This window comes from Vidua macroura, unplaced genomic scaffold (genome assembly GCF_024509145.1).
Source record: "Vidua macroura isolate BioBank_ID:100142 unplaced genomic scaffold, ASM2450914v1 whyUn_scaffold_228, whole genome shotgun sequence".
Taxonomy (NCBI): Eukaryota; Metazoa; Chordata; class Aves; order Passeriformes; family Viduidae; genus Vidua; species Vidua macroura.
The window spans coordinates 1-14,450 of NW_026530596.1; the positions used below are offsets into that span (position 1 = coordinate 1).

General features: G+C 62.7%; 2 protein-coding genes across 2 annotated transcripts; one reads left to right on the forward strand and one right to left on the reverse strand.

The window, feature by feature from the left end:
- Positions 1–4: 4 nt before the first annotated feature.
- LOC128802953 (transcription factor E3-like) lies at positions 5–6,984 on the forward strand (the record flags this gene model as incomplete). The annotated part of the gene is given in 18 exon segments (XM_053969514.1): positions 5–171; positions 661–716; positions 1,360–1,388; positions 1,390–1,545; positions 2,010–2,030; positions 2,032–2,052; positions 2,054–2,080; positions 2,082–2,204; positions 2,784–2,842; positions 2,844–2,874; positions 3,511–3,558; positions 3,560–3,614; positions 4,023–4,079; positions 4,428–4,503; positions 5,316–5,412; positions 5,415–5,462; positions 6,076–6,246; positions 6,248–6,984. Coding segments are annotated over 18 exon segments (1,395 nt in total), but the record flags the coding sequence as incomplete, so codon positions are not given.
- A 603-nt stretch (positions 6,985–7,587) lies between these two features.
- Positions 7,588–13,304, reverse strand: LOC128802954 (RNA-binding protein 3-like). Its single transcript, XM_053969515.1, is given in 9 exon segments — positions 7,588–7,740; positions 8,512–8,572; positions 8,872–8,954; positions 9,740–9,794; positions 9,797–9,855; positions 11,127–11,231; positions 12,747–12,773; positions 12,776–12,877; positions 13,064–13,304. Coding segments are annotated over 8 exon segments (732 nt in total). The 3' UTR covers positions 7,588–7,740; position 8,512.
- Between the last annotated feature and the right edge of the window lie 1,146 nt (positions 13,305–14,450).

Genomic DNA, 14,450 nt, shown 5'->3' on the forward strand with positions numbered 1-14,450 from the left:
GCTCCCCGAGTCCGGGATCGTGGCCGACATCGAGTGGGGACCCCCCCGGGGTGGGGGCACCCCCGGTGACCCCCCCCCAGGGGACCCCAACCCCGGGGACCCCCCCGGGACCCCCGCGGACCCCCCCGGGCCCTTCTACTGCCTGAAGAGCCAGCCCCTGCCCCCCCCCAGGTACGGGGCGCCCCGAATCCCAAAAATCCCCCAAAATCCACCCCAAAATCACCCCAAATCCCCCCAAAATCACCCCAAATCACCCCAAATCCCAAAAATCCCCCAAATCCCAAAAACCACCCCAAATCTACCCAAATTCCCCCCAAATCCACCCAAATCCCAAAAATCCCCCAAATTCACCCCAAATTCACCCCAAATCCACCCACCAAAGGATCCCCAAATCACCCCCAAAACCCCCCCAACCCCCTTGGGGAACCCCCTTTTTCCCCCTTCCCCGTTAACCCTTTTCCTCTCCCCAGTTCTGGAGCCCCCCCCCAGGGGACCATGGGACCCCGCCCCTGATTCCCCCCAAAACCACCCCCCCCAACACCCCCCCCAAACCCCTTGAGGACCCCCCCTGATTCTCCCCCAAAAACCCCCTCCAAACCCCCCCAGAACCCTTGGGGCCCCCTTGTCCCCCCTCCCCCGTTAACCCTTTCCTCTCCCCAGCTCCGAAGCACCCCCTGGGGCCATGGGGACACCCCAGTCCATCCCCAAATCCTCCCCAAAGCCCCCCCAAGTCCACCCCAAACCCCTTTGGGAACCCCTGATTCCCCCCCAAAATCCCCCCCTAAATCCCCCCCAAATCCTCTCTCAACCCCCCCAAACTCCCCCAAACCCCTTGGGGGACCCCCCCTGATTCCCCCCAAATCCCCTCTAATCCCCCCCCCAAACCCCTTGGGGACCCCTTTTTTCCCCCCTTCCCCCCGTTAACCCTTTCCTCTCCCTGGCTCTGGAGCCCCCCCCGGGGCCACAGGGACCCCCCTGAATCCCCCCAAAACCCCCTCCAAACTCCCCCAAACCCCTTGGGAACCTCTGATTCCCCCCTAAATCCCCCCCAAATCCTCTCTAAACCCCCCTCCAAACCCCCCCAAACCCCTTGGGGACCCCTTTTCCCCCCTCCCCCATTAACCCTTTCCTCTCCCCAGCTCCGGAGCCCCCCCCAGGGACCATGGGACCCCCCCCGATCCCCCCCTAAATCCCCCCCAAAACCCCCCCAAATCCTCTCTAAAACCCCCCTCCAAACCCCCCCAGACCCCTTGGGGACCCCTTTTCCCCCCTCCCCCGTTAACCCTTTCCTCTCCCCAGCTCCGGAGCCCCCCCCCGGGGCGGCGGGGGCCCCCCCCGGCCGCGCCCCCCCTCCTCGCGGGTGCTGCTTGCGGCAGCAGCTGATGCGGGGCGCAGGCGCAGGAGCAGGAGCGGAGGGAGCGGAGGGGACCCCCCGGGACCCCCCCGGGACCCCCCACCCCCGGCCCCTCCCCCGCCATCTGCCCGTGGGGGTCCCCCCAGGACCCCCCCGGGCACCCCCCCACGTGCCCCCCCGAGGTGCTCAAGGTGAGGGGGAGGGGATTTGGGGTTTTGGGGCTGGGGGGATTTGGGGGGGGGGGGTGGGTGAGGAATTGTGGGGGGGCAGGGCAGGGGGAATTGGAGGTTTTTTGGGGGGAAATTTGGGATATTGGGGCTGGGGGGGGTCCAGGGCAGGGGGGATTTTTTGGGGGGGCTTTGGAGGAGAAATTTGGGATTTTGGGGCTGGGGGATTTGGGGGGGGGGGGGGTCTGAGGAATTTGGGTGGGTCCAGAGCAGGGAATTCAGGGGGCTCTGGATGGGAAAATTTGGGGGTAATGGGGGCTGGGGGATTTTGGGGGGGCTCTGGGGGGGGGAAATTTGGGATAATGGGCCTGGGGGATTTGGGGGATTCTGGAATGAGAAAATTTGGGATTTTGGGGCTGGGGGATTTGGGGGGGGGCTCTGAAGATTTTGGGGGTCTCAGTGCTCTCCCCTCCCCCCCCCCCCCCCAGGTGCAGACCCACCTGGAGAACCCCGACCCGGTACCACCTGCGGGGCGGCGCAGCGGCAGCAGCTGCGGGCTGTACCTGAGCCACGCCCGCGGGGCGGGGCAGCGCCAGCCCCCCCCCGGGACCCCCCGCCCGGGACCCCCCCCGGGACCCCCCGCCCAGCCCCCCCCCCGGGGCCGCTGCACCCACGAGAAGGAGGTGAGGGGGGAGGGGGAGGGCGTGACGTCATCGGGGGGGATGGGGGGAGGTCTGTGACGTCACAAAGGGAGGCTGTGACGTCATAAGGGGGGGGTAGGGAGGTGATAAGGAGAGGTGGTGATGTCATAGGTGTAGATGGTGACGTCATTCGCAGTGATAAGGGGTGATGACATCATGGAGAGAATCAGTGATGTCATCAAAGGCGCCTGTGATGTCATAAAGAGGGTCTGTGATGTCACAAGGGAAGGGCGTGGGGTGATAAAAGGGGTGGGGGTGCAATAAGGGGAGGTGATGATGTCACAGGGAGCAGTGGTGACGTCACAGGCAGGAATAGGGGGGGTGATGATGTCACAAAGGGGAATCTGTGACGTCACAACAAGAACCACAATGCCATAAGAGCGTTGTGGACGAGAGCAGAGCAGGCGGTGACGTCACACAGGAAGCGATGACGTCACACAGTGCTGTGGGGGAGGGGCGGTGTCGTCACAGCGATGACATCACACGTGGTGGGGCAGGGGGTGAGAGGGGGTTGATGACGTCACGGGGGCGCCGCCCTGACGCCGCCGTTGCCCCGCGCAGATCGATGACGTCATCGATGAGATCATCAGCCTGGAGTCCAGCTACGAGGACCTGCTGGGCCTCGAGGGGGCCCCTCCCCCTCCCCAGCACGGTGCGGGCCCTTTAAGGGAGGGGGGCGGGGCCTGGGGGAAACCACACCCACCGCCCGGGGCACTCTGGGGTGTGGCTTTTCCATATAAAGCAGGGGGTGGGGGCTTGTGGCCATATTAGGGAATGTGGGTGTGTGCTTACCCATATAAGGATATGGGGGGGGTTGCAGTTCATTGCCATATAGGGCTTGGGGGCGTGGCTTCCCCATCATAAGGGAGCGTGGTTCCATATAAGGGCATGGGTGTGGCTTTGCGCACACCAGGGGCTTAGGGCGTGGCCTGTTGGGATATAAGGATGTGGGTGTGGTTTGTTGCCATATAAGGATGTGGGTGTGGCCTGTTGCCATATAAGGATGTGGGTGTGGTTTGTTGCCATGTAAGGGACATGGGTGCGGCTCATTATCATATAAGGGTTTGGGGGTGTGGCTTCCCCATGTAAGGCAAGGGCGTGGTTTTGTTGCCATATAAGGGCACAAGTGGGGGTGTGGCTCAAAGGGGGCGTGGCCCTAAACCTGTTTGCTGAAGAATGGGGCTGCTAAGGGGGCGTGGCCCTGCCTAAGCACCCCCCGTGGTGTTCTGGGCTTGGTGGGGTGTGGTCAGGGTGGGCGTGGCCGCTCTGACCCCGCCCTTTCCGGCAGCTCCCGGCCCCAGGGCCCCTCCTGGGGGCTCTGAGCCCCGCCCAGGGCGGGGAGCAGCTCCTGCCCCGGGCCCGAGCTGCCCCGGGTCAAGGCCGAGCTCTCAGGTTTGGGGGGGTCCCGGGGGGTCCTGGGGGGGGGTGGGGAGGGGGATGGAGGCTCCTTGTTTTGGAGGGGTGGTCCTTGAGGGGCAGGAAAGGGGTTGGGGGTGGGGTCCCCATGGGTGGGGAGGGGTCCCAGGGGGGTTTTGGGGGGGTGTCCCTATCTTGGGGAGGGGTCCCGGGGGGGGGGGGTGTGGGGGGGGGCTCAGTGGGGATTTGGGGGGGGTCCCCATGGTGGGGAGGGGTCCCTGGAGGATTAAAAGGGGCTGGGGGGGGGGGGGTCACTCTGGTGATCTCGGGGTCCACCTGTGGCCGATTCTGGGGTTTTTTTTGGGGGGCAGGGATTTCTTGGGGGGAGGGGGGGGGTCCGTAATTTGAGGGGGGGGGTCTCTGACTGTGCCCCCCCCCCCCCAGAATCGGAGGCCAAGGCGCTGCTGAAGGAGCGGCAGAAAAAGGACAACCACAACCTCAGTGAGCTGGGGGGGTTTGGGGGGGTCCTGGGGGGGTCCCTGGGGGGGTCCTGGGGGAATTTGAGTGATCTTGAGGGGTCCTGGGGGATCCCTGGGGGGGGTCTTGGGGGGGTCCCAGTGGGTTTTGGGGGTCCCCAGGGGCTGGGGGGAGGGGTTCCAGGTGGGTCTGGAGGGGGTCCCGGGGGTCTCCCATGGGGAGTTCTGGGGGTCCTGAGGAGTTGGAGGAGGGGGGTCCTGGGAGGTTTTGGGGGTCTTGGGAGGTTTTGGGAGTCCCCAGGGGTTGGGGGGAGGGGTTTTGTGGGGGGTCCGGGGGTCTCACGTGTCCCCTCCCCCCCCTCCCCCCCCGCAGTCGAGCGGCGCCGGCGCTTCAACATCAACGACCGGATCAAGGAATTGGGGACCCTGATCCCCAAAAACAGCGACCCGTGAGCGGGGGAGGGGCCGGGGGGGGCTGGGAAGGGGAATTCAGCAGCCAGGGACCCCCAGGGAGGGTCCTGGAAGGGAAATTCCCCCCATGGCAGGTCCTGGAAGGGAAAATTTGGCAGCCAAAGACTCCCAAAGGAGGTCCTGGAAGGGATAAGTGACACACAGGGAAACCCCGGAGCAGGTCCTGGAAGGGAAATTTGGTGTTTAGGGACCCCCAGGGGTGGAGTCTGGAGGGGCTCAGGCGTCCAGGGACCCCCATGGCAGGTCCTGGAAGGGAAATTCCCCCAAGGCAGGTCCTGGGAGGGATTCTGGAGTGATCCTGGGACATTCTGGGGGGATCTTGGGGTGATTCCAGGCTGATCCTGGGGGTGTTTTGGGGGACAGTCCTGGGTGATCCGGGGCTGATCCCAGGCCTTTGCCAGGGGTGTTCAGGGGCTGATCCAGGAATGATCCCGGGCTGATCTGGGGCTGATCCCGGGGGTATTTCGAGGGCTGAATCCCGGGGTGATCCCAAGGGGTATTTCGAGGGCTGATCCTGGTGATCCCGGGGGTATTTTGGGGGTGATCCCGGGGCTGTTCCGGGATTGATCCCAGGCTCATCCTGGGGTGATCCCAAGGGTATTTCGAGGGCTGATCCCGGTGATCCTGGGGCTGATCCCAGGGTTATCTTGGTGATCCTGGGGGTATTTTGGGGGTGATCCCAGGGCCGTTCCCGGGGCTGATCCCAGTGATCCCGGGGCTGTTCCCGGGGCTGATCCCGGTGATCCCGGGGCCGTTCCCGGGCTGATCCCGGTGATCCCCGGGCAGGGAGATTGCGCTGGAACAAGGGCACCATCCTGAAGGCGTCGGTGGATTACATCCGCAAGCTGCAGAAGGAGACGCAGCGAGCGCGGGAGCTGGAGCTGCACAGCAGCAGCGCCTGGAGCAGCAGAACCGCAGCCTGCAGCTGCGCGTGCAGGTACGGGAGAGTGGGATCGGGATTGGGATTGGGAATGGGGGATTGGGATTGGGAATGGGGGATTGGGAATGGGATTCGGAATGTGGAATGGGGGGATTGGGATTGGGAATGGGAATGGGGGATTGGGAATGGGGGGATTGGGAATGGGGGGATTGGGATTGGGATTGGGAATGGGGGATTGGGATTGGGATCAGGAGCAGCAGAACCGCAGCCTGCAGCTGTGTGTGCAGGTATGGGATCGGGATCAGGATTGGGATTGGGATTGGGAATGTGGGACTGGGATTGGGATTGGGATCAGGAATGGGAATGTTGGGATTGGGAATGCGGGATTGGGGTTTGGAACGGGTGGGATCGGGGCTGGGACGGGCGGGGATCACGGATCTGTGGGGCTGGGTGGGAGCTGGGAGCCTCCCTGGGGGCAGAGCAGAGGTTTTGGGAATTTTGGGAATACTGTGGCTTTGGGATGAGTTCTGGGCGCGTTCTGGGACAGTCTGGAGCAGAAGCGGGAGGGAATCCACGGAACCAGGTGGAGCAGAATCCAGGGAACGTCGGGGTCGGAATATTCGGGATATTCGGGTCACTGAGCCCCCCCCCCCCCAAATTCCACCTCCAGGAACTGGAGCTCCAAGCCCAGATCCACGGGCTCCCCCTGACCCCCCCCGCGGCCGAGTGGGGGCTGCGAGGAGCCCGAGGGGGGGGGGTCCCCCCTTCCCCCCGGGGGGTCCCCCCACCCCCCCAGTGCCTCCTGGAGCTGCCGCCGGGGCTGACGCTGCCCCTGGCGCTGGGGGGGGCCCGAGGGGACCCTCGAGGACATCCTGATGGACGATGGGGGGGGGGCTGTCCCCCGCTCGGCCCCCCCCGGCGCCCTCCTGGCCTCGCCGGGCCCCTCGCGGGCCTCCAGCCCCCGCAGCAGCCTCAGCATGGAGGACGAGCCCTGAGGCCGCCCTGGGGGGGATTTTTTAGGGACCCCCCCCCCATCTTTTAGGGACCCCCCACCCTCCCTGAGGGTGTTCCGGGTGGGCCCCACCGCGGGCGCCGCTTGAAGAGTCTTAAAGAGGGCGCGCACTTTGTGATGGAGGCCCCGCCCCTTTCACGGGTGTTGCCCTTTTAAGGCGCCCCCGTGTGGGACCCCTCTCTTAAAGGGGCTCGGCCGGGGCGTGGCTCGTTGGAAGGGGGGGCGGGCCCCCTCTATGTGTGGCTTCCTTTAAGGCGCTGGCGCCGGGCCCCCACTTGGGCGTGGGCCCTTTGAAGGTGCCGCAGGAAGCCCCACCCCTCCGTGTGGCCACGCCCATTCCGCAGCTCACCCAATCGGGAGGCTCCTGGGGGCTGGGCCCTCATGTGAAGCCCCACCCCTTTTGCTGTCACTCACATTTATCCTTCCCGCTATTAACGCCCACAAACCACGCCCCCTTTTAGAGGCCCCGCCCACCGGCCCCACTTAAAGGGCCACACCCACATTTACCCCTCCCAGCCCCCAATTTTGTACTGGACCCTCACGTGGGAAATAAAAGTTTGGTAACGACGGAGGCCTCGTGTCCCCCACCCTTGTCCCCGTGTCCCCATCTGCTCCTGATTGTCCCTTGTCCTGTCCCTGTGTCCTTCATCTTGTCCCCATCCTGTCCCTGTGTCCCGACCCCCGTCCCTCCTGTCCCCACCCTTGTCCCCCTGTGCCGTGTCCCTGTCCCCATTCCTGTCCCCTTTGTCCCAATCCTTGTCCCGTGTCCCCAGCCCCACGTCTCCATCCCCCAGCCATGTCCCCCTGTCCCCACTCCTGTTCCTGTGTCCTTGTCCCTTGTCCCCCTGTCCCATGTCCCCCACTTTCCCCATCCCCATTCCTGTCCCAGGTCCCCAACCCCCACATCTCCGTCCCCTGTGTCCCCCTGTCCCTGTCCCCACCCCTTGTCCCCCATCCCATGTCCCCATTCCTGTCCCCCAGACCCCATCCCCTGTCCCCCCTGACCCCATTCCTGACCCCATTCCTGTCCCCATCCCTGTCCCCCTCTCCATGTCCCCCTGCCCCCACCCCTGGTGACCCCCAACCCCCACCCCAAAATCTCCCCATTTTTCCCCTCCCCCTCCCCCAGGACCCCCCCCCCCAAATCCAGCCAAGGACCCCCGGGGGGGCTCTGTCCTTTAATGTCACACCTGGGGCTACAAATTCGGGGTGTCCCCCCCCCCCCTTTCCCCTCCCCCCACCGCACCCCAACCCCCCCCTCGGCGTCCATCCGCGGCCCGGGGGGGGGAGGGGCCCCCCCAAAATCCAGCACGAGGCTCCGAGCTGGGGACGAGAAGGAGATCAGTGGGGGAGGGGCGCTGGGAGACCCCTCCCCCCACCCCAAACAATGGGGGGTCGGGGCGATTCTGGGACCCCCAAACCCCCCCCTGAAATGGGGGGAACCCAAAAATAACTCCCTCCAACCCCCCCAAAAATTCATTTGGGAGCGTCCTGGAACCCCCCCAAAGGGGCTTTGGGAGGGTCGGGACCCCCCAAAATAATTTGGGGGGGGGGTCAAAAGTCACCCCAAAATGGAGAATTCCCACAGAGAACCCCAAAACCACCCCAGAATCGTTGAGGTCTCTCAAAAATGGGAGTTTTGGGGAGCTGAGAACCCCCAAAACCCTTTAAAAATCCAAGCGGGGACCCCAAAATTTTCAGTGAGACCCAAAATTGGGGGATTTTTGAGGGATTGTGGGGGTGTCCTTGGGGTGATCCTGGACAGTTTTTGGGGTAACCCCAGCCGGTTTTGGGGTTCCCTGATCACTTTTGGGGTGCCCCTTATCGCTTTCAGGTGGCCTTGATCATTTTTTGGGGCGCCCATGAACATTTTAGGATGTCAGGTCACTTCTGGGGTTTCCCCTGATCTCGGGGTGCCCCTGGTTTTGGGGTGCCCCAGGTCAGTTTCAGGGTCCCCTCGATTTTGAGGTCCCCCCCTGGTTTGGGGGTGCCCCAGGCTCTGGGTCCCCCAATTTCAGGGTTGCCCCGGTTTTGGGGTGCCCCGATTTCGGGGGTACCCCGGTTTTGGGGTGCCCCCGGTTTTGGGGTCCCTACCTCAGTTGTCGTAGTTGTCCCGGTACGAGGCCGAGGGGAAGCGCTCGCCGTAGCCCCCCTGCCTGGGGGGGGAGGGGCCTTCAGCCAAACATCCCCCCCAAATCCCCCCCAGCACCCCTGGGATCCCCCCAAATCCCCCCCAGCACCCCCCAAATCCCCCCTCAGACCCCTCCCCAGCCCCCCAAACCCCCCCCAAAACCCTTCTGAACCTCTCCCAGCCACCCTAAATCCCCCCAAACTCCTTAAATGCCCCCCCAGCCCCCCCCAAACCCCTTTCCAGTACCCCCCAGCACCCCCCCAACTCCCCCCCAAATCCCCAAATCCCTCCCAGACCCCCCCCCCAGCCCCTCTCCCCCTCACCCGGCCGCCGTAGTCCCGGCCCCCCCCGTAGCCGCCCGCGCTGCGCCCGTCGTAGCGGCCGCCGTAGCCTCGGTCGCCTCCTCCTGCAGGGAACCCCAAATTTGGGGGGGGGGTTCAGGAAAAAAAACCCCGTTAAAAGCCCCTCCTGGACCCCCCCTCCCCCCCCCAAATCCAAAATCTCTTTGCCCCCCCACCCTAAATCCCACCCGGGAGTTCAGAGCCACCCCCAGCCCGAAATCCAAAACCTCCCCGAAATTTTGGAAGTTTCTTCCCCCTCCAAAATCCCCAAATGTCCCCCAAAATCTCCCTCGGACCCCCCAAATCCTCCCAGCACCATAAAGCCCCAAAAGACCGCCTGAACCCCCTCCCCAAACCCCCAAGGACCCCAAAATCCCCTGAAAGAGCCCCGAAACCCCCTCCTTAAAGTCTCCAAAGACCCCAAAATCCCCATCCCAATCCTCCAAAGATCCCAAACCCCAGAGCCCCCAAACCCCCCAAACCCTAAACCCCAAACCCGACACCCAAACCCCAAACCCAAACTTCAAACCCCAAACCCCAACCCAAAAGACCCCAAACCCCCACACCCCATACCCCACACCCCAAAGACCCCAAATCCCAAAGACCCCAAACCCCAAAGACCCACACCACAAAACCCCAAACCCCCAAACCCCAAAGACCCCAAACCCAAACCCCAAAGACCCCAAACCCACAAAACCCCAAACCCCCAAACCCCAAAACCCCTAAGACCCCAAACCCCACACCTCCCCAAACCCCAAAGACCCCAAACCCCACACCCCAAAACCCCAAACCTCCAAACCCCAAACCCCAAACCCCCCAGCCCCCAAAGACCCCAGCCCCAGCCGCTCACCCCGGCCGTAGCCCCTGGCCCGGCCGCGGCCGCGGCGCCCCCCGAAGCCCCCCCGGGGCCCCCCCGGGGCGATTTCCCGGCGTGGTCGACGCGGATCTGCCGCCCGTCCAGGCACTGCGGGGCACAGCGCACGTTGGGGACAGCGGGGACAGCGAGGGGACAATGGGGACAGCGGGGACATTTGGGGACATCAACAGGACATTGGGGACAGCAGGGACAGTGGGGGACATCAACAGGACATTGGGGACGAGCAGGGACAGCAGGGACACCGAGGGGGACATTGGGGACAGTGGAGACATTGGAGACATCGAGGGGACATTGGGGACAGTGAGGACATTGGGGGGATTGGGGACATCAGGGACAATGGGGACACTTTGTGGACATTGAAAGACATTGGGGACATCAGGGATGGTGGGGACACTTTGGGACACTGGGGACATTCAAAGACATTGGGGACATCAAGGGGACACTGGGGACAATAGGGACATTTGGGGACATTGGGGATATCAGGGACGTTGGGGGGATTGGGGACATCGGGGACAATGGGGACACTTTGGGACATTTGGGGATATTGGGGACATTGGGACATTTGGAGACATTTGGGGACACTTGGGATGGTTGGAGACGTTGGGGACATCAAGGGGGATTAAGGACATTGGGACATCTGGGGACATTGGGGACACTTGGGGACACTCTGGGGTCTCCTGGGTCCCTCCCGGGATCCCCCAGCCCCCTCCCAGTGCCCCAGAGCTGCTTTGGGTCCCCAGTTCTGCCCCCAACCCCCCCCCCCCCCCTCAGGGACCCCCAAATGTCCCCCCCAGGTGTCCCCAAACCCCCTCAGGTGTGCCCAGGTGTCCCCCAGGTGTGCCAGCTGTGCCCAGGTGTCCCAAAACCCATCCCCAGGTGCCCCCCAGCTGTGCCCAAACAACCCTCAGTTGTGTCCAGGTGTCCCCCAAGTGTCCCCTAACACCCCCCAGGTGTCCCCAGGTGTGCCCCAGGTGCCCCGAGATGTCCCCAAGGTGCCCCCTAGATGTTCCCAGCTGTCCCCCAATTGTGCCCTGGTGTCCCTAAGGTGCCCTCCCAGGTGTGCCCAGCTGTGCCCCAGCTTTCCCCCTAGGTGTGCCCAGGTGTGCCCAAACAACCCCCAGGTGTGCCAGCTGTACCCAGGTGCCCCCCAGGTGTGCCCAGGTGACCCCAGCTGGCCCCAGATGTGCCCCAGCTTTCCCCTAGGTGTGCCCAAACAACCCCCAGGTGTCCCCAGGTGCACCCCAGGTGTGCCCAGGTGTCCTCAGGTATGTCCCAGGTGTGCCCAGATGCCCACCCAGGTGTGCCCAGGTACTCCCAGCTGTCCCCAGGTGCCCCCAGGTGTGCCAGCTGTGCCCACCCTCGCCGTTCATGGCCTGCATGGCGTCGCTGGCGTGCTCGGGGTTGCTGAAGGTGACGAAGCCGAAGCCGCGCGAGCGCTGGGTCTCCCTGTCCTTCACCACCACCACTGCGGGCGGGACGGGCTCAGGCGGGGGCCAGAACGGCCCCAAAACACCACCACTGCGGGACGGCTCAGGCGGGGCCAGAACGGCCCAAAATATCCAAAAACAGCCCAGAACATCCCAAAACCAGCCCCAAAATATCCCAAAAACAGCCCCAAAACAACCCCAAAACCAGCCCCAAAATATCCCAAACCCAGCCCCAAAACCAGCCCCAGAACAACCCCAAAAACATCCCCAAAATATCCCAAAACCAGCCCCAAAACCAGCCCGAAAACAGCCCAAAATATCCCAAAAAGAACCCCAAAACCAGCCCCAGAACAACCCCAAAAACATCCCAAAACAACCCAAAACCAGCCCCAAAATATCCCAAAATATCCCAAAACCAGCCCAAAACCAACCCCAAAACCAGCCCAAACCAGCCCAAAATATCCCAAAAGGAACCCCAAAACAGCCCCGGAACAACCCAAAACCAACCCCAAAATATCCCAAAAAAAAACCCAGAACAGCCCAAAAAACATCCCAAAAACAGCCCCAAAACAACCCCAAAACCAGCCCGAAACAGCCCAAGAGAGCCCCAAATATCCCAAAACAGCCCCAGCACAACCCCAAAATATCCCAAAACCACCCCAAAAACAGCCCCCAAAAAATTACAAAAAAATCTCAAAAAATCCCAAAACATCCCCAAAAAAATCCCCCAAAAATCCCAAAGGGACCCAAAAATGCTGCTCCAGGGGTGTTTGGGGATATTTTGGGATTTTTTGGGATATTTTAGTGAACTTTTGGATATTTTTGGATATTTTAACATCTCTTGGGACATTTTAGGATATTTCGGGATATTTTGGGGACTTTGAGAGATTTTAGACTATTTTTGGAATAGTTTAGGATGTTTTAGGGAGATTTAGGAATATTTCGGGATATTTTACAATATCTTGGGATATTTTAGGTTACTTTAGGACATTTTTAGGATATTTTAGGGATATTTTGAGGCTGGTTTTGGTGTGTTTTTGGGATATTTTTGGTGTGTCCTTTGGTGTGTTTTTGGGCTGTTTCTGGCTCACCCTCAGAAATGAGCCCGAGGAGCTGCAGTGCTGCTCCAGGGGGTGTTTTGGGATAATTTAGGATATTTTTAGGATATTTTAGGAGTATTTTGGGATATTTTTAGGTTATTTTTTGTGTAGTTTTGGTGTGTTTCTGCTGTGTTCTAGGTGTCTTTTTAGCTGTGTTTCTGGTGTGGTTTTTGGCTGTTTCTGGCGTGTTTTGGGGGCTGTTTTTGGGCTGTTTTCAGCTGTTTTCGGGCTGTTTCTGGTGTGTTTTTGGTGTGATTTTGGGCTGTTTCTGGCATGTTTCTGGCATGTTTCTGGTGTGTTTTTTGGGCTGTCTCTGGCGTGTTTCTGGGCTGGTTTTGGTGTGTTTCTGGTGTGGTTTTTGGCTGTTTCTGGCGTGTTTCTGGTGTGTTTCTGGGCTGTTTTTGGTGTGGTTTTGGGCTGGTTTTGGCTGTTTTCGGGCTGTTTCTGGCTCACCCTCGGAGATGGGCCCGAAGGAGCTGAGTGCTGCTCCAGGCCCTGCTCGTCCGTGTCGTAGTTGAGGCCCCCCACGAACAACTTCCCTCCTCCGCCGCCATGCGTGGGGGGGCGGGGCTGGCCGTGACGTCATAAGGCGGGCCCTGCCCCTGCGGTGATGCAATGACCTGGCCACGGAGCGGCCGTGACGTCACAACCCCGACAAGGAAACCCCCCGTGACGTCACAACCCTCACCCTGCCACGTGCTGATGACGTAACACCGCCCCCACCCTCTATGACATCACCGCCCCCCTCGCGGCCCCCGGTGACGTCACACCGCCCCCAACGACATCACCACCCCCCCCCCCCACGGCCTTCAGTGACGTCACACCGCCCAGAGAACCCCGATCTTGGAGAAACCCCCCCCGTGACGCCACCAGCCGCACGCGTCCTCCCCTGCTGACGTCACGCAGCGCCCGTGACGTCACGGGCAGCCCCACGTGGTTCCCTCCCCTCCCCCCCCAAGCCCGGCCACGTGGCGCCCCCGGAAGCGCCGCTCCCGCCGCCCGCGCGCGCATGCGCGAACCCCGCGCGGGCCTCAGGGCGCCGAGGCGGGGAAAAGGAGAGGAAAGGGAGCGGGGGGAGGGGAAAGGAGCGCCCCGGCAGCAGCGAAAGCCGCGATTATCGCGACAGAAGGAGGGGGAGCGGCGGGAAAAGTCGCGATAGGAGCGGCCGAGTCTCACCCGAGCGGCGCCGGACGGGCCCGGACTGAGGCGAGCCCGCCCCGCCCCGCCGCTTTTAACCAGCTCCGCCCCCCACGTGACCGCCCACGCCGCCCACGACATTGGCTGCCCGCTCGGGCCCCGCCCCTTGCGCGCGTGGAAGAAACCATTGGGGCGGGGGGAGAGCGCATGGAAGGGCGGGAACGCGCGCGGGGGGGGCCGGGGCTGTTTCGGGGTCCCGGTTCCGTTTTGGTTTCCCGGTTTGTTTTGGGGTCCCGGTCCCGTTTCGCTTTCCCGGTTTCTCTGGGGCTCTCACTCGCTCTCGCCGCTCCCCCGGGGGAGCCTTTAATGGTCCGGTCCCGTTACAGCCGAAAACGCCGCGGCCCCCGCCCCTTGCCCTCCCCTTGTGACGTCACAGGGGTGGGGCTTACCCAACCGCTCCCCCGGCTCTGTGCCCCTCCAGGGAGGGGGCGGGGCCTCAGCGACCCCGCCCCCCGCTGAGCGAAGCCCCGCCCCCACGGGCGGGGGAGGGGCGGTCCTGAGTGAGGCGGGGCAGGGGGCGGAGCCTCGGAGTAAAAGCAGAGTAAGGTGGGCGTGGCCCCGGAGTAAAACACGGCCCCGGAGTAACCCTGGAGTAACGCGGGAGTGACCCCGGAGTAGCCGGTGAGGGGAGAGGTGTCCCTTGTGGGCGTGAGTAACCCCAGAGTAAACTGTGAGTAACCGCAGAGTGAAACTCCACCTCGGAGTAAAACGTGAGCAACTCTGGTGTGAAACGTCAGCCTGGAGTAGAGTGTGAGTAACTCTGGAGTGAAACATCATCCGGAGTAAAACGTGAGTAACTCCGGAGTGAAACGTCAGCCTGGAGTAGAGCATGAGTAACTCTGGAGTAGCGTCTGCCCCGGCGTGGGGCCGAGTGGTCTCGGAGTAAATCGTGAGTAACTTCGGAGTACCGCAATGAGCTCGGAGTAAAGGGTGAGTAACTCCTGAGTAAGGACGACTCCC